Source organism: Carlito syrichta, unplaced genomic scaffold (genome assembly GCF_000164805.1).
Source record: "Carlito syrichta isolate Samal-C Ts95f unplaced genomic scaffold, Tarsius_syrichta-2.0.1 Scaffold301868, whole genome shotgun sequence".
Taxonomy (NCBI): domain Eukaryota; kingdom Metazoa; phylum Chordata; class Mammalia; order Primates; family Tarsiidae; genus Carlito; species Carlito syrichta.
The window spans coordinates 560230-574064 of NW_007245964.1; the positions used below are offsets into that span (position 1 = coordinate 560230).

The following is a 13835-nucleotide window of genomic DNA, read 5'->3' on the forward strand; positions in this document are numbered from 1 at the left end:
TGGCTAGAGGCCAGTCAGTTCCCCTTCTCCGGGAATACATTAAATCCACGTCTCAACCACCTCCCCACATTGGTCTCTCACATCCTGGGCCACTCAACATGGACTTTACTCCAGGGACAACCCCAGGGCCAATCCTCAGCCTGCTTAAATGCCCTGTCAGTTCTTCCTTGGAAACCACAATGGAGTAATTTGCCCACAGTTCCCCTCTGGCTCTGCCTCCTGACCAGCCCCTAAGCATCTCGAGTGATCCTGCGTGCAATGGTGTTTTCTTCCCAGGGAGAACTTGTAGAACTTTTCCCAGTCTCAATCTCTCAATCTCTCAATGTCTCAATCTCTCAATCTCTCAATCTCTCAATCTCTCAATCTCTCTCTCTCTCTCTCTCTCTCTCTCTCTCTCTCTCTCTCTAGGCTGCATGAGAAATTCTTCAAGGTCACAAAGGGGTGACTCAAAGTATGAGCCACCTCATACAAATTAGAGCTTCCTTGTATAAAAATACAGAAGTCACACCCCAAGAAATCTGTCATTTACATCCCTCAGAAGTTACTTTCTGGGAATGGGCTTCAGTCAGATACATCAAAATGTGCTGATGATTGGGCACAGTGCTCTGGTTACCCCAAGTCTTCTGAGACTTAGCTGATGTGGGGCAGGCATGCAAAGGCGCCTTCATTCTGTGGAAAGCCTGAATGGCAGTAAGCACACGCTCATTTTCTAGGTAACTCATGGTGAGCCTTCTGGTCTCTAATAAATGGAGACTAACAGCCTGCCCCATCTGCTTTTAAGATACCTCTGATATGACTAAGGTGTTTCATGATTAATTGGTATTTCTCCTTAGGTGAAATTACCAAATCAAATCAAAACATGAAGGTCCAACCCTGGTGGTGACCACAGAAACATGGAACCTCCTCCTCACATTTTTTAGAACTGCCTGTGGCTGAGGTCTCACCTCTGTGGCATTTTCTACATGAACAGAGAAGCAACAGATGGTTGATGGGGCTCTCCCTTGGTCATGCATGAGTATTATAAGACTTACACATTTGGGAATTGCCTTTGGCAGCTTTTTGGAACAGGTCAGAGTGCTGCAAAATAAACCACTGCAAGCTTTATGAGAAACACTCACTAAGCAGAGAGCCTGGATGAAGTTCCCTATGTCAACACCATCCTTCAGTGCTGGGAAGTACAACTCTCACTCTTTACCATTGGGACCCTGTGCAATCATTGAGCTTAACCTGACCCTACAGGATTCCCTCAGCAGCTGGCAGGACATCATGGGAAGGCTTAGTAGACAGGGCTTTTGCAGCTGTGATGAGTTTCCTTTTCCTTACTCCTTCCATGTGGCCGGGACTCATAACCCTCAAGCCCAAAGTCCACACCTTTCTCTCTGCTGCATCCTCTGTAGACTCCAGGAAGGCAAACATTCATTGTGCCAGCCTCCCTTGCAACTATAGTGGGTCTTGTGATCCAGTTCTAATCCATGTAAGGTCTGGGGAGGGGGTGGATTCTAACCAAATTTTTTCTGACAAAAGAGGCTGACCACAGCTGGTAGAGCCATCCCTAGTGCCCAGGCTTGGATGTAGATGAATGTAGATGCCCTGATGATCACTCTGTAGAAATGCACATATATGCTCCTAGATAAGTGTCCAAAGAACAAAGATAAACATGTAGACAGCTATAACATTTGTTCTATAGGGGTATACCTCTGGGTTGGGGAAGGCTTTTATTTTTTATTTTTCTGATAAAGTTAAAAAGGTGTATACTTGAAACATCAACATATGTGTGTGTGTGTGTGTGTGTGTGTGTGTGTGTGTGTGTGTGTGTGTGTGTATAAACATGAATGTCTAACCCTGGTGGTGACCACGGAAACATGGGACCTCCTCCTCACATTTTTTACAACTGCCTGCAGCTGGGGTCTCACCTCTGTGGCATTTTCTACATGAACAGAGAAGCAACAGATGGTTGGTGGAGCTCTCCCTTGGTCATGCATGAGCATTATGAGACTTACACATTTGGGAATTGCCTTTGGCAGCTTTTTGGTACAGGTCAGAGAGAGAAAGAAAGAGAGAGAGAGAGAAAGTCAGCATGGACTCACTATTAAGAATTAGGCAATTTTAGGTATACATCCTGTCATGTTGTTCAACATATAGATATCCTTATCACACCTGGAGAATTAACTAGAGAAAGTTGTCCTTCCCTTGTCTCTGTGCCTTTGTCTATTCTAGGTGTTGGATTGGTGTGAATGGAAATATGAGGGTGAGAATCCAGGCCTGCCGCCATCTCTTTAGACACAGAAAGACATCTACATTTGGATGCAATACAGCAGCAGGACAGAGTTCATGGTTAACTTGTCCACATATACCACAACAGCTCCTGCATAAATGTCTAAATTATATGAGGACAGAATCCATAAAATTCAACATGATAGCATCTCTATGGACAACTCGTAATTGAAGAACTACTACAAATCCAGAAAAATGCTGAAGAGAGAGAGAACCCACTCCCCAGCCTCACAAACACAAAGAGAGCCCACTCCCCAGTCTCACAAACACTGCCACGTACACACCACAGGACAGTAAGGACAGAGGAGCAGAACTCTCTCACACATATTTGGCATTTATCAAAATGAACAAAAACAACTCTGACTTGAAGAGACACCCTTTTTTTTTTTTTCTTTTAACTAAGCCTAAGTTTTCTCTTTTATTTTTTGTTTCAGGGGCTCTCCAGGAAAGGAGTAAGGGGAGGAGAGGGTTCAGAGTTCTGATGTGCTGGCTAACACCACAGAACCTAAGGAATTTTATCTTTTCTTCAGGCAAAACAAAACAGCGGAAGTGACTGTTTCATGTCACCTGGCTCATTCAACTCTAACCGTGGACATTTGATATTAAATCACATTTTTCATGTATTTTTCCTCTTCATTTAAAGGGGAAAAAAGATTTTTTTCTTCTTATAGGAACACTAAACATACAATCTGTGGGGATATAGGTCATATCATAGTCTGTAGGGAATGGCAGAAACCTGGCCAATAGTGACACGCCACTGTGTGTGGCTGCTACCTGATATGCTAGGAGAAGCAGCTTTATTAGGTAAGACACTCGACTTATTTGAGTCTCAATTTTTCTTCACTGCAAAATGGAGATAATATTGAACTATACCAAATGTCTCCTTTTGTAGGTCAAAACTGCTGATAGTGACAACTTAATATGATCCAATCTATTCAAGGGTTTACTTTTATTTTCTTAACAAGACCAAATAAAATTATTTATATGAAAGTGCACCAAAAATCTACAACTATAAAAAGGCCATTAACTTTATGAACTGGTTATAGGAATCAGTGCTTCAAACTCCACACATGCATTGCTTTCTAAATGAAATTATGATAGTAGCTATTTGGAAATCACTCTTTAACATGCAGATTCCCAGACCCACTCCAGACCTATCAAATCAGAAACAGGAGGACGGGGTGGGGAATGTGTACTTCTGACAAGAGCCCTAGGTGATAACCCAGGTTAGAAAAGATATTTTTTCCCAAGAAATAAATCGTCCTCTTCGGTCTTAGGTAACTTTCTGCTGAGATGCAGGCTCTACCCAAGCCCACTTACTCTATTTCCCTCCTCACCAAACAAAAGAGATTATAAAGAAACCAGTGAGTAATATGTTCTTTTTCCTCAACAATCTGGTGAAATAACTCCAGGTGAGAGTCAGGAAAATTAGTTCAGTCACTAATGAATTACTAGAAATTGATAAAACCCAGTGAAGATGTCTTCTTTTGCCACTGGGTGTCTTTAACCACCTTACCCTCAAACGAATTCTTTTAAAAAGTTCTCAGCATTTAAGTTCCTGAAGACGAACCCAGAACCCTGCTGCAGCTGGGATGGCCACTGCACGCTCAGTCCTGACTTACCCCGCAGGATGTAGTTCTGATAGTTCTGATCAGCCTCAGCGCCCACCTTGATCAAACACGTCAGACCTTCAGCCACAACAAATTCATGCACCAAATCCTTGTCATCCTGTCAGGAAAGAAAAAAAGAAAGAAAAACAAAGACTTCAAATATTGTCCCTGTCCATCCTCCATCCCAGCTGTGCTGCTAAAACTGTGTACAACCCTTTGAAGCCGGAATGTCCTCAAAGATTGCTTTGCTCTATTCAAATGAAGCATCTCAACTGTTGCCAGAGGAATTTAACAACCAGCCTTCACATCTTCATTTGCCAAAGACCAATTATTGCATTCTGGGCAGTCTAATAAAGATAAGGCGAATGAATCTCCTCACTGTCAAAAATATTTATAGTGTTCTGTTTTCATTCTTCAAAAATTACCAGGCTGCATGCCCCCACAGGTCCTAAGGGTCTGGCCACATGGAGCTGGCTGGGTTTTAACTACAGAAAACATCTGATTGTGGCAAAGACCATGAAGTAAAGGACTCAAGGCCCCTCCTGTCTTCCAAAGATAGTCCTCAGGATGACTGTTACAAAAAGCGTCTTGCCAATGCTCTCTGAGAATCTAAGGAAGCAGTTTCTCCAGCCTCCAGTGTTGTGCTGCCTGCAAGACAAGCAAAGCAGCAGAGTACAAGTCCAGCCATCTACCTGGAGCAACTGGGCCATCTGTGAAAGAACCAACTCAGTCTCATGTCCCTATCACAGAAGGTGGGACATGATCGAAATCTCAGGGGCCATCTGACCCAGTGGTTCCCAAAGAGACATCTCCAGATCTATCCTCTGACCAGGGCTGACAGCGAGAGCATCACCTAGAAAGTTCTCAGGTCCCACCTTGACCTATTGAATAGGCAATGCTACCATGAATCCCAGCAGTGCATTTAACAAGCCCTCCAGGTGATTCCAAAGTACTCAGATGATTCTCACCCCTGACTCCTTCACCTGGGAATCATCTAGGGAGCTTTAAGGTAGACTAGGAAGCAGGACCCTCCCAGATGGATTTCATCAGAATTTCTGGGGTGGGAAATCACATTCTACTATCCCATTCCCCAGGAAATCCTAAGTCCGTTCAGGAACCACTGATTTAACGCTACTTTCTCTTTACAGATAAAGTCACTAAGACTCAAGGATGGCCCAAAAAGAAAATGACCAAGAGCACATAATGACATCTAGCCAACCCCCAATCCCAGACATCTTCCTGTAGTACCAAATTCTGTGGGGCTCTGAGAGGGATTTTTCCACCACTTTTCTCTCCGAAATTGAGAGACTTCCTCAATTGGACAATGCCTTGTGTCAAATACATTTAGGATAAGACTAGAACATTCATCTTAAATGATCACAACAGAGCAAAAATGAAAAACCTCAGTGATGTAAATAGTAGCAAGCTTAATGGAATAATGAAAGGTTATTATTATAGGAAAAGTCAGCAACCATGATTTATCTCCAAAACAGAAAAAATAATTTAGATAAATGGGCATCATTCTCCTGTACCTACATGAAATCAGCCCCTTATTTTGATTTTATGGCATTTTCCAATTATATGGATGGCAGACAAGGTAAATGTGGACAGGCTTGGCACAGACCGCCCCTTTGAACCAAGAAAGCCCTCTTCAGGGTCAGCGCTGGCTGTGGGGGAAGGGTGGGTGAATGAAGCTTGTGCCCTGAAAATAATAAGACACAGCTGTGCTCACTCAGACTCAAAGATAATCATGGCTTTGGAAGAAAGAGAAAATGGGACAATATCATGAGTTTTTGGAAAATTACTTTACACTCATATGTATAAGGGAAATAAAAAATATTTCTCTCCATCCATATCCTTTTCCACCAACATATGTGAAAAGTGAACATCTAGATGAGCTCATGTCTAGTCAGAAAGTTTTTCCAAGCATGTAACAAATGTTTATTACTTTAACTAAAACTAGATTCACACATGACTTCATGGTGAAAAAGTGAGAACAAGCTCTCAAGAAACCACTCAAACTAATCACTAATATTAATATAGCAGAGAATTGACTGTCTGGCAAAGGTATTGGAAAAAACACTGGACAGGCGAGACAGCATTTATAAAAATAATTCAGAACCTTAACTTAAATGTACATACATATGTAGATAAGGCACTTAGGAAAGAAATTTATGGATAATGTAGAGAAAATCTTCCAAACAAGCAATGTGCTAGATTTTAAACACACATCCTAAAATATATAGGCATCAGTAAATGATTTTTAAAACATTGGTTTCAGACTAGAATGAAATAAAAATATTAACACAAACTGTTGTGTTTATTGCTGCATGTCAGAATTTTCTAGAATAGCTGTGGATTAAACCTGTGATCATTTTCTAAATGCCTACTGGTCAAGAAATAATCAACTCAAACAGATGGCCAATGGCTCTATTTTTTAGGCCCTTACAGTTCAGTTTGAAAAAGAACTTCCTTGCCTAGAAAACATAAGAGCTGATGGGGATGCAGACTCATGGGTATGGAAGGTGGCAATCTATGCCCAGACAGCTTGCTGCCTGTGTAATCCAGTTAATCCCTTGTGCGTTGCTACCCTGGGGTTGAGTGCTGTTTTTTTGCACATGTGTGTGGTCTTCCCAATAGACTATAAACTGCTGGTAACAAGCACCTTCTTCCTTGCCAGCGAGGCTGCTCAAATATACTTGTTGAATGAATAAATGGTAGAAATGATGGCCCTGGGAATTCAAAGTGAGCTTGGTTGAAGCATGTGCCACAAGCGTCTAAGCATATTTTATTTTTTAACTTGCTCAACTGAGAGAACTTTATGTGCATACAGAAAACAACAGAATCATCTAGTGAACCCCAGTTGCCAATCAACACATAAGAGTCCTGCTTTATTGACCATCTCACCCTCTCCCCTGCCATGGTAATCTAAAGCAAATCCCAGACATCACATCTTTTAACTCATCAACACTCCAATATGTAACTCCAAACTACAGAAACTCTTTTTTAAAAATATGTACCCGCAATAAAGAATGAATACCTTTTCATTACCAAATGTCCAGTCAGTGACCAAACTTCCAACTGTCGAATAGTACTGTTTTTTACAGTTTGTGTTAGGATCCAAATAAGAGCCATACATGGCAACTAGTTGATATGGTTCTTAAACATCCTGCAATTCATTGATTTCCTCCATCTCCCTCTTTTTTCTTTTTTTTTTGAGTTGGAGTCTCACTCTGTCGCCCAGACCGGAGTGCAGTGGCCGCTCCCGGCCACCGCAGCCTCCATCTGCTGGGCTCTGACAATCCTTCCGCCTCAGCCTTCCAAATAGCTGGAATTACAGGTGTGCGCTACCACGCCTGGCTAATTTTTTGATTTATTGTAGAGATTGCCTGCCCACGGGCTCAGACAATTCACTCACTTCAACCTCCCAAAGGTGCGGGATTACAGGCTGAGCCACCGAGCCTGGCTCCTCTTTTTTCTTTTTCTTTGAAATGTACATGTTGTCCAACATAACACTATAAGAAAATGACTGACAGCGGTGGGAAACCATGGGGGGGGAAGGGAGATGGGATTAACAGTAGTAGTAAATATCTGTCTGGGGACGGGGAGACACCTCTTATCAACAAGGGTGCCTGAACGAAGCATATTTGTATACCTAACACTTAACTGTACCCCACAATATCATAATAAAAAATATTGATTATATATATATATAAAAAAAAAGAAATGTACATGTTGAAGAAACCAGGTCATTTGTCTTGTAGAGTAGCCCACAGTCTGGGTTTTGTTGGTTCCACTCTGTGGTGTAGTTGAACATATGCCCCTGTCCTAGGTCATCTGTAAATTGGTTATTGTATATGGAGGCCTGACCAAATGCAGGTTGGCTTGACCACAGCACCAGTGGTAGTCTGTATTTCCATCAGGAGGCACATAACACCTGGTTGGATCTCATTTCCATCATGTCATGAATTCATAAGGGGCTGCAAAATGGTGATATTCTAACTCTATCGCTCCTTCTTATTTATTAGTTAGAATATTTCTACAAACAAGACTTTCGCTCAACTACTGTTGGATTATCCTAAAGTTCATGTATGAAAAGGCAAAATAAATTTGAGATGCTAAAATGTTACTCATTTGCAAAATAGTGAGCTAATTCACTAGCCTTTTCCCGTAATGAGTGAGTTCACTAGCATATTTTGCCTATTCTTTGTGTCAATTTATTGTTATTTTTTACTATCATTATAAACTCATCAATTCCAACCTATTTGATGAGTTTCAATCCACTGCAATCATCACCCTTATTGATACTTACGGTCTCATCTTTGACCAATTAGTAGGAGACCCTACAACTTACTTCTGAGTTTAGTAGTATTTGATAGCTTCCTTGCTCTCAGTAAGATAAAATGTTCCAAGTTTATTTTATTACATTTCCTACTCCAGATGTGGAATCAGTCATTTCTTGAAGGACCTCTGGTTCCTTTTGGTGATTTAGACCCAATCTTGTTGCTAGTGGTGCTTTTTGCTAATGAATTGATTATTGCCTCTAGTTATTTTCAACAAACAGAGCTAGAATTATGCTTATTTGCTTGTTTGTTTAATATACACCAGGAATAGAGAGTTTTTGACTTAAGAATCCTAATCTTTAAGAACCCTGAGAAGAACAATTAACATCTCTCTCATACACATCAGTCTCAGAATAATAATACCAACACTATCAACACCAATATGATTATTGTAAACAGTTTTGTTGTTGTTGTAGGGGTTTTTTTGTTGTTTTGTTTGGTTTGTTTTGGTGGTTCTTTTTGTTGCTAGGGCATAACCTACTAAAGATGCACACATGACAGTGTTTTAAAGTCACTTGCAACAGTTCTTGTCTGTGTGTGGCTCTGCTACCAACTGAATATTCAGTCAGGTGTGAAAGAAGTCAAAGCTGAGTGACAGAGATGAGAGGCAAGCTGTGCCTCTTTCCTAAATGAGGTAGGGTGAGGAATGGCATGGATGTGCCCCCCTGGTCACACAGTAAGTGTCCAGACCAACTGCAGTCAGGGTACCGAGCTCAAGAGGAAGACATAATGGAGGGTGAAGGTTTTTGCTTAAGTAATAGAATGACACAAATAGATACATTGGAAGTGGGGCATTTGGGACAGTTAACTAGTTAGCCTAGCATTTACTAACTAGAGACAGGAAAGACCGAAGACAGAGACATCTAGAATTCAATTCACTCAGTTCATTCATTGATTGTTTACATGGTACTAGAAACTATGCCAGGTGCCAAAGACCTGGTAATCAAATCCAGTTAATTCAGACAAGAGCCCTGTAGCATATTAAGTTCTATATAGGCTGAGTATCCCTTATCCAAAATGCTTGGGACTCGTGTTTTGAGTTTGAGAGTTTTGGGATTTGGGAATATTTAAATATATATAACAAGATATTCTGGGGATGGGACCCAAGTCTAAACATGAGATTCATTTTTGTTTCACAGATATCTTTTACACATAGTATGAAGGTAATTTTATACAATATTTTTAATAATTTTTGCGCATGAAACAAAGTTTGCATACACCGAATCATCAGAAAGCAAAAGTGTCACTGACTTAGCCACTCAGACAGACAACCTGAGGTTGGCTGGCATCATCATCATTCCTGACTGAATGCATATGCTACCAATAAGCAATCACTTTCTTACACTTATTCACATATAAGTACTAAAATAGAGAGACACATACCATTAATACAGGGGGGAAAATGTGTTCAGGGTGACTAAGGAGCACTGTAGCATACCTGCATTCACTGCTAAACAGCAGCAACACCAGACAATAGAAGGTATTCAGTCTCCACCTACAATGCTGTTTTAATTAACAGAGTACTGTACACAGTATTTTTTTTAGGTGAAAAGAAACATCAGAAGCAGTTGAGGGATAAGGAAAGGGGTCCTTGGGGGATAAAGAGGCACTCTACTGGGTTATCTGCTTCATTAACAACAGTTTTTGTGTTAGAAGTCTCCTTTGGTTGTATCAACTAACATGAATGCACACTGCTCTATTCCTTCAATAAGCCCATCACACATTTGCATTATGTCCTTTATAGTGATTTTTTTCTTTGTTAACATCATTGTCATCATCACTATTATCACAATCTCCTTGATTCAGAACCCCTTTGACTATTTCAACATCAGTCAATAAATGAACAACTGAAGTCCATGATTGCTGTTAAGACATGTCTTCAGGCTGGGTGCAGTGGTTCACACCTATAATTTCAGCAATTTGGGAGGCCAATGTAGGAGGGTTGTGTGAACCCAGGAGTTTGAGATCAGTCCAGGCAACACAGTGAAACCTCGTCTCTACAAAAAATTTTAAAAATAAAAAAAAATTAGCCAGATATGGTGGCACACGCATGTAGCCCCAGTTACTTGGGATGCTGAGGTGGAAGGATCATCTGAGCCCAGGTGGTCGAGGCTGAGGTGAGCCGTGACTGTGCCTCTGCATTTCAGCTTGGGCAAACAGTGTGAGATCCCAACTCAAAAAAGAAAAAGAAAAAGAAGAAATGTCTTCAACATCCACTTCTTCCAACTTACTGACAAAATGTGAAGGTATTTTTTTTATATATGTAAAAAAGACAGAATCACTTTTTTCTCCCTTGACATGAAATCCTTCAAAGTCACCTCCTTGTTTACCGTCATCACTGAATATAGCCGCAGGCCAGAGATTGTGCCAGGTATGCACAACTGTGTCTTCCGTCACTGTGTGCCAAGCATTGGCAACAGCATATATGATATCCTTTATGTTAAATTCCTTTTGAAAGCCTCCCACACTCATTCCTCTGTTCACTGCTGCTAACATGTTGTTCAAGAAAGTGTTTTTATATTTACTCTTCATTGATGTAAGAATGGTTACAAGACTGAATTAATGAAGTCACATTTGAGGGAAACTACATGACATTCTTTTGAATGAGAATTTCAGCTGGAGAAGGAGTAGAACAGTTATCAAGAAATAACAACATCTTATAGTAAGGCAGGAGCCTCTGGCACAAAATGTTTGTGAAACCAATCAGAAAAGATGTCCCAGGTGATCCATGCCTTTTAGCATAATAACGGACTGAGAAGAAACTCACTCCTGGAAAACCATGAGGACACAAGCATTTGCCTATAATAGCATGTTTACACTTATGCATGCCTGCTGTATTAGCACATCCTAGCAGAGTTACTCTGTCCTTGGCATCCTTAATTCCTATAAGGGCTACCTCATCAGCTGTAACCAGTGTCTTTCTGGGGCTATCACACCAACACAGTGGTGTTTCATTAGTATTAGAGACTAGCATTTTCCTTCAGATTTCCATCATCAGTGACTGTGGCACAAACTCTGAATTTCTCAGCTGCTTTGTGGTCAGCAGATGCTTGATTACATTTTTAAAAACTTCGTGTCATAACTTTTCTTAAATTCTCCCAACCAGCCTGTTGAATATTTACAGTTCCCTTCAATTTTCAGTTTGTGCTAGACCTTTGCTTGTTTCACAATTGGCAAACCATTAAGTAGCATGTGTTCCCAGCAACACTGATGGGTCCACTTTTTCAATACACAATCAAGATCTTCACTTTTAACTGTATGTGGTGTTTTCCTATTTTTCACTAACTTCTGTTTATCAGTTTCAGCATAGAACTTCAATAGTTTAAGCCTGTTTTCCCAGGTCCTATATGGTACTCATTCTAACACCATATTCTTCTTCTGTAAGACATTTCACACTAATATTGCTGTTCCTTTTCTCCAACAGCTTGACTTTCTGTGCTATAGATAAACATAAATGCTGCCTCTTTTTCTTATCACCGTTACCCATCAGGGTATCTGCAGGCCTTTTTGACATTTTCAACAACATCTTTATACCACAGAGTAGAAAATAAGCCAAAGACCACAGTGAGTAATGCATGTAAGTCTTGGCCTCATGTGGGGCATTGTGGGGAGTCTGCCCTTCACAGATCCAGCCTGCCCTTGTGCCATTTTGTTACCCTTTGTGGGCATGCTTGGTGAGGAGGTATCTGGGTGTGTGTGGAAAAGGTATATTACAGCTGAAGGGGCCTGGAAGGGTCTTTTTTCCCTTGGAGACACTGAATCAACTGTGTGTTGGGCACCAGCATTTTGACTGTGGCCCATGAGGTCAGGTATGGAATCTTCCCCATGTGGAATCATGTTGATGTTCAAAAAGTTTCGGATTTTGAAGCATTTTGCATTTTCAAATTAGGGCTGTTCACCCTGTGCTAGAGGTAAGCACGGGATACTTTTAAAGGTATTTGGAGGGATCTTGACTAGGATGAGGGGTCACTTTGAGAAAGGATCCCTGAAAGAAGGAGATAACCAGGAGAAAATTGAGAGACATGGAGAGTGGGGGTTGGGTGGCAAAGTGTTCTAGGATAGAAGGTATGGATCCAGGAGCAAAGATGCAGAAGAGAGAGGGCATGCCTTGCTCTTCCAGTACAACTGCAGGAGGAACTTACGAAGTAGCCCAGACAGGGAGGTGGGCAGCAGAGGCCAATCAAGGTGGGCTTCAATGCTGTGCTGAGATAGTCAAATGGCACTCACAAGGCAACATGAAACCAGCAGGAGAGCGACTCCCCTATCTCCCTCTAGTGGGACCAACACAGGATGTGTCATGGACAGTGTTGCAATCTTCCAGGTTAGGGAAGGCCAGGTCTGAACTAAGCAGACCTCTAAGCCTCAAGGCATTTCTGAGATGTGCAGCATGACAGAGCAAGGGTGCAGCTGGTTCAAACCCATGACTCTTGGAGGAAGAGAAAAGAGAACTCTTCTCCAGAAATGTCAACAAGGAGACAGGACTGTTCTGGGGGAAAAGATGATGGCATGATTGAGCAAGGTAAAGGATGAATGGGATGGGAATATGCAGATAGGATGCATTTCAGACTTGCCTTTTTGCCTATTTCCTTTTAGACAGGTAGAAACCCACTCTGGTCATAACAATCACTGACAAAGAAAATCTTTTCAGGATGTAGATAAGATGGGAGCTGGGCATGGTGACTCACGCCTGTAATCCCAGTACTTTGGGAGGCAGAAGCGAGAGCACTGCCTGAGCACAGGAGTTCAAGACCAGCCTAACTTGGCAAGACCTTACCTCTACAATAAACTAAAACAACAAAAAAAAATAGCCAGTTGTGGTGGCATGCACTTGTAGTCCCACCTACTTGAAAGGCTGAGGTAGAAGGATCGCCTGAGCCCAGCAAGTTGAAGCTGTGGTAGCCATGAGTGTGCCACTGCACACTCTAACCTGGGTGACAGAGTGAGACTTTGACCAAAAAACATATATATATGGGAACTGAAGAGAGGTAGAATATACCCTAGAGTCCAAAGTCCCAACAGAATGGATGAGTAAAGCTAGTCAGATACAAGCTCAACACAATGGTCATATTCTCCACAAATCCATCTCCTGACCCTTGTCACCCAGTCTCACATGGTGATCATCTTGGAGCTTGTCTACACACCTGTCCTAGCCCTCTTCACTATGCTGGGGATTTTCTCAGGGCAAGGATGGAAGGAAGGCTTAGGAGGGAAGAATAAGATGGAATCTGAGAGGGAGATTTGCTCAAGTGCACGGTTGGGGGGAGGAGGATGGCCACAGTAGCATAATTTATAACAGCAAAACACCGGAAATTCACCAAACCATCTGCCAATAGAAGAGTGAACAAAACAACGCATGTTTTATTCATACAATGCAATCCTCAATCAGAGCTACAACAGCCATGCCCACACCTCTCCCCCTCTCAGCGAGTAAGCCAAAATGGGACACATGGACTACAATCACATGCATATGATTTATATAAAAGAATACTGCACATTTACCATCAGGATGGAAACATGCATGTTCTTGATGAACATCAAGTTCAACAGTTAGTAGAGAGGTCTCTGGGGAGGGGTGGGAAGTGGTCTGTTGGTATTGGGGAGCAGAACA

The 13835-nt window shown here is 41.6% G+C and overlaps 1 protein-coding gene across 1 annotated transcript in view; it reads right to left on the reverse strand.

Annotated features, from left to right (window-relative positions):
• The window catches only part of FHOD3 (formin homology 2 domain containing 3), a 456996-nt gene that overhangs the window by 276537 nt on the left and 166624 nt on the right, over positions 1-13835 (reverse strand). Inside the window, 1 exon segment of the mRNA XM_021711121.1 lies at positions 3897-4002. Coding sequence (XP_021566796.1) covers positions 3897-4002 — 106 coding nt within the window.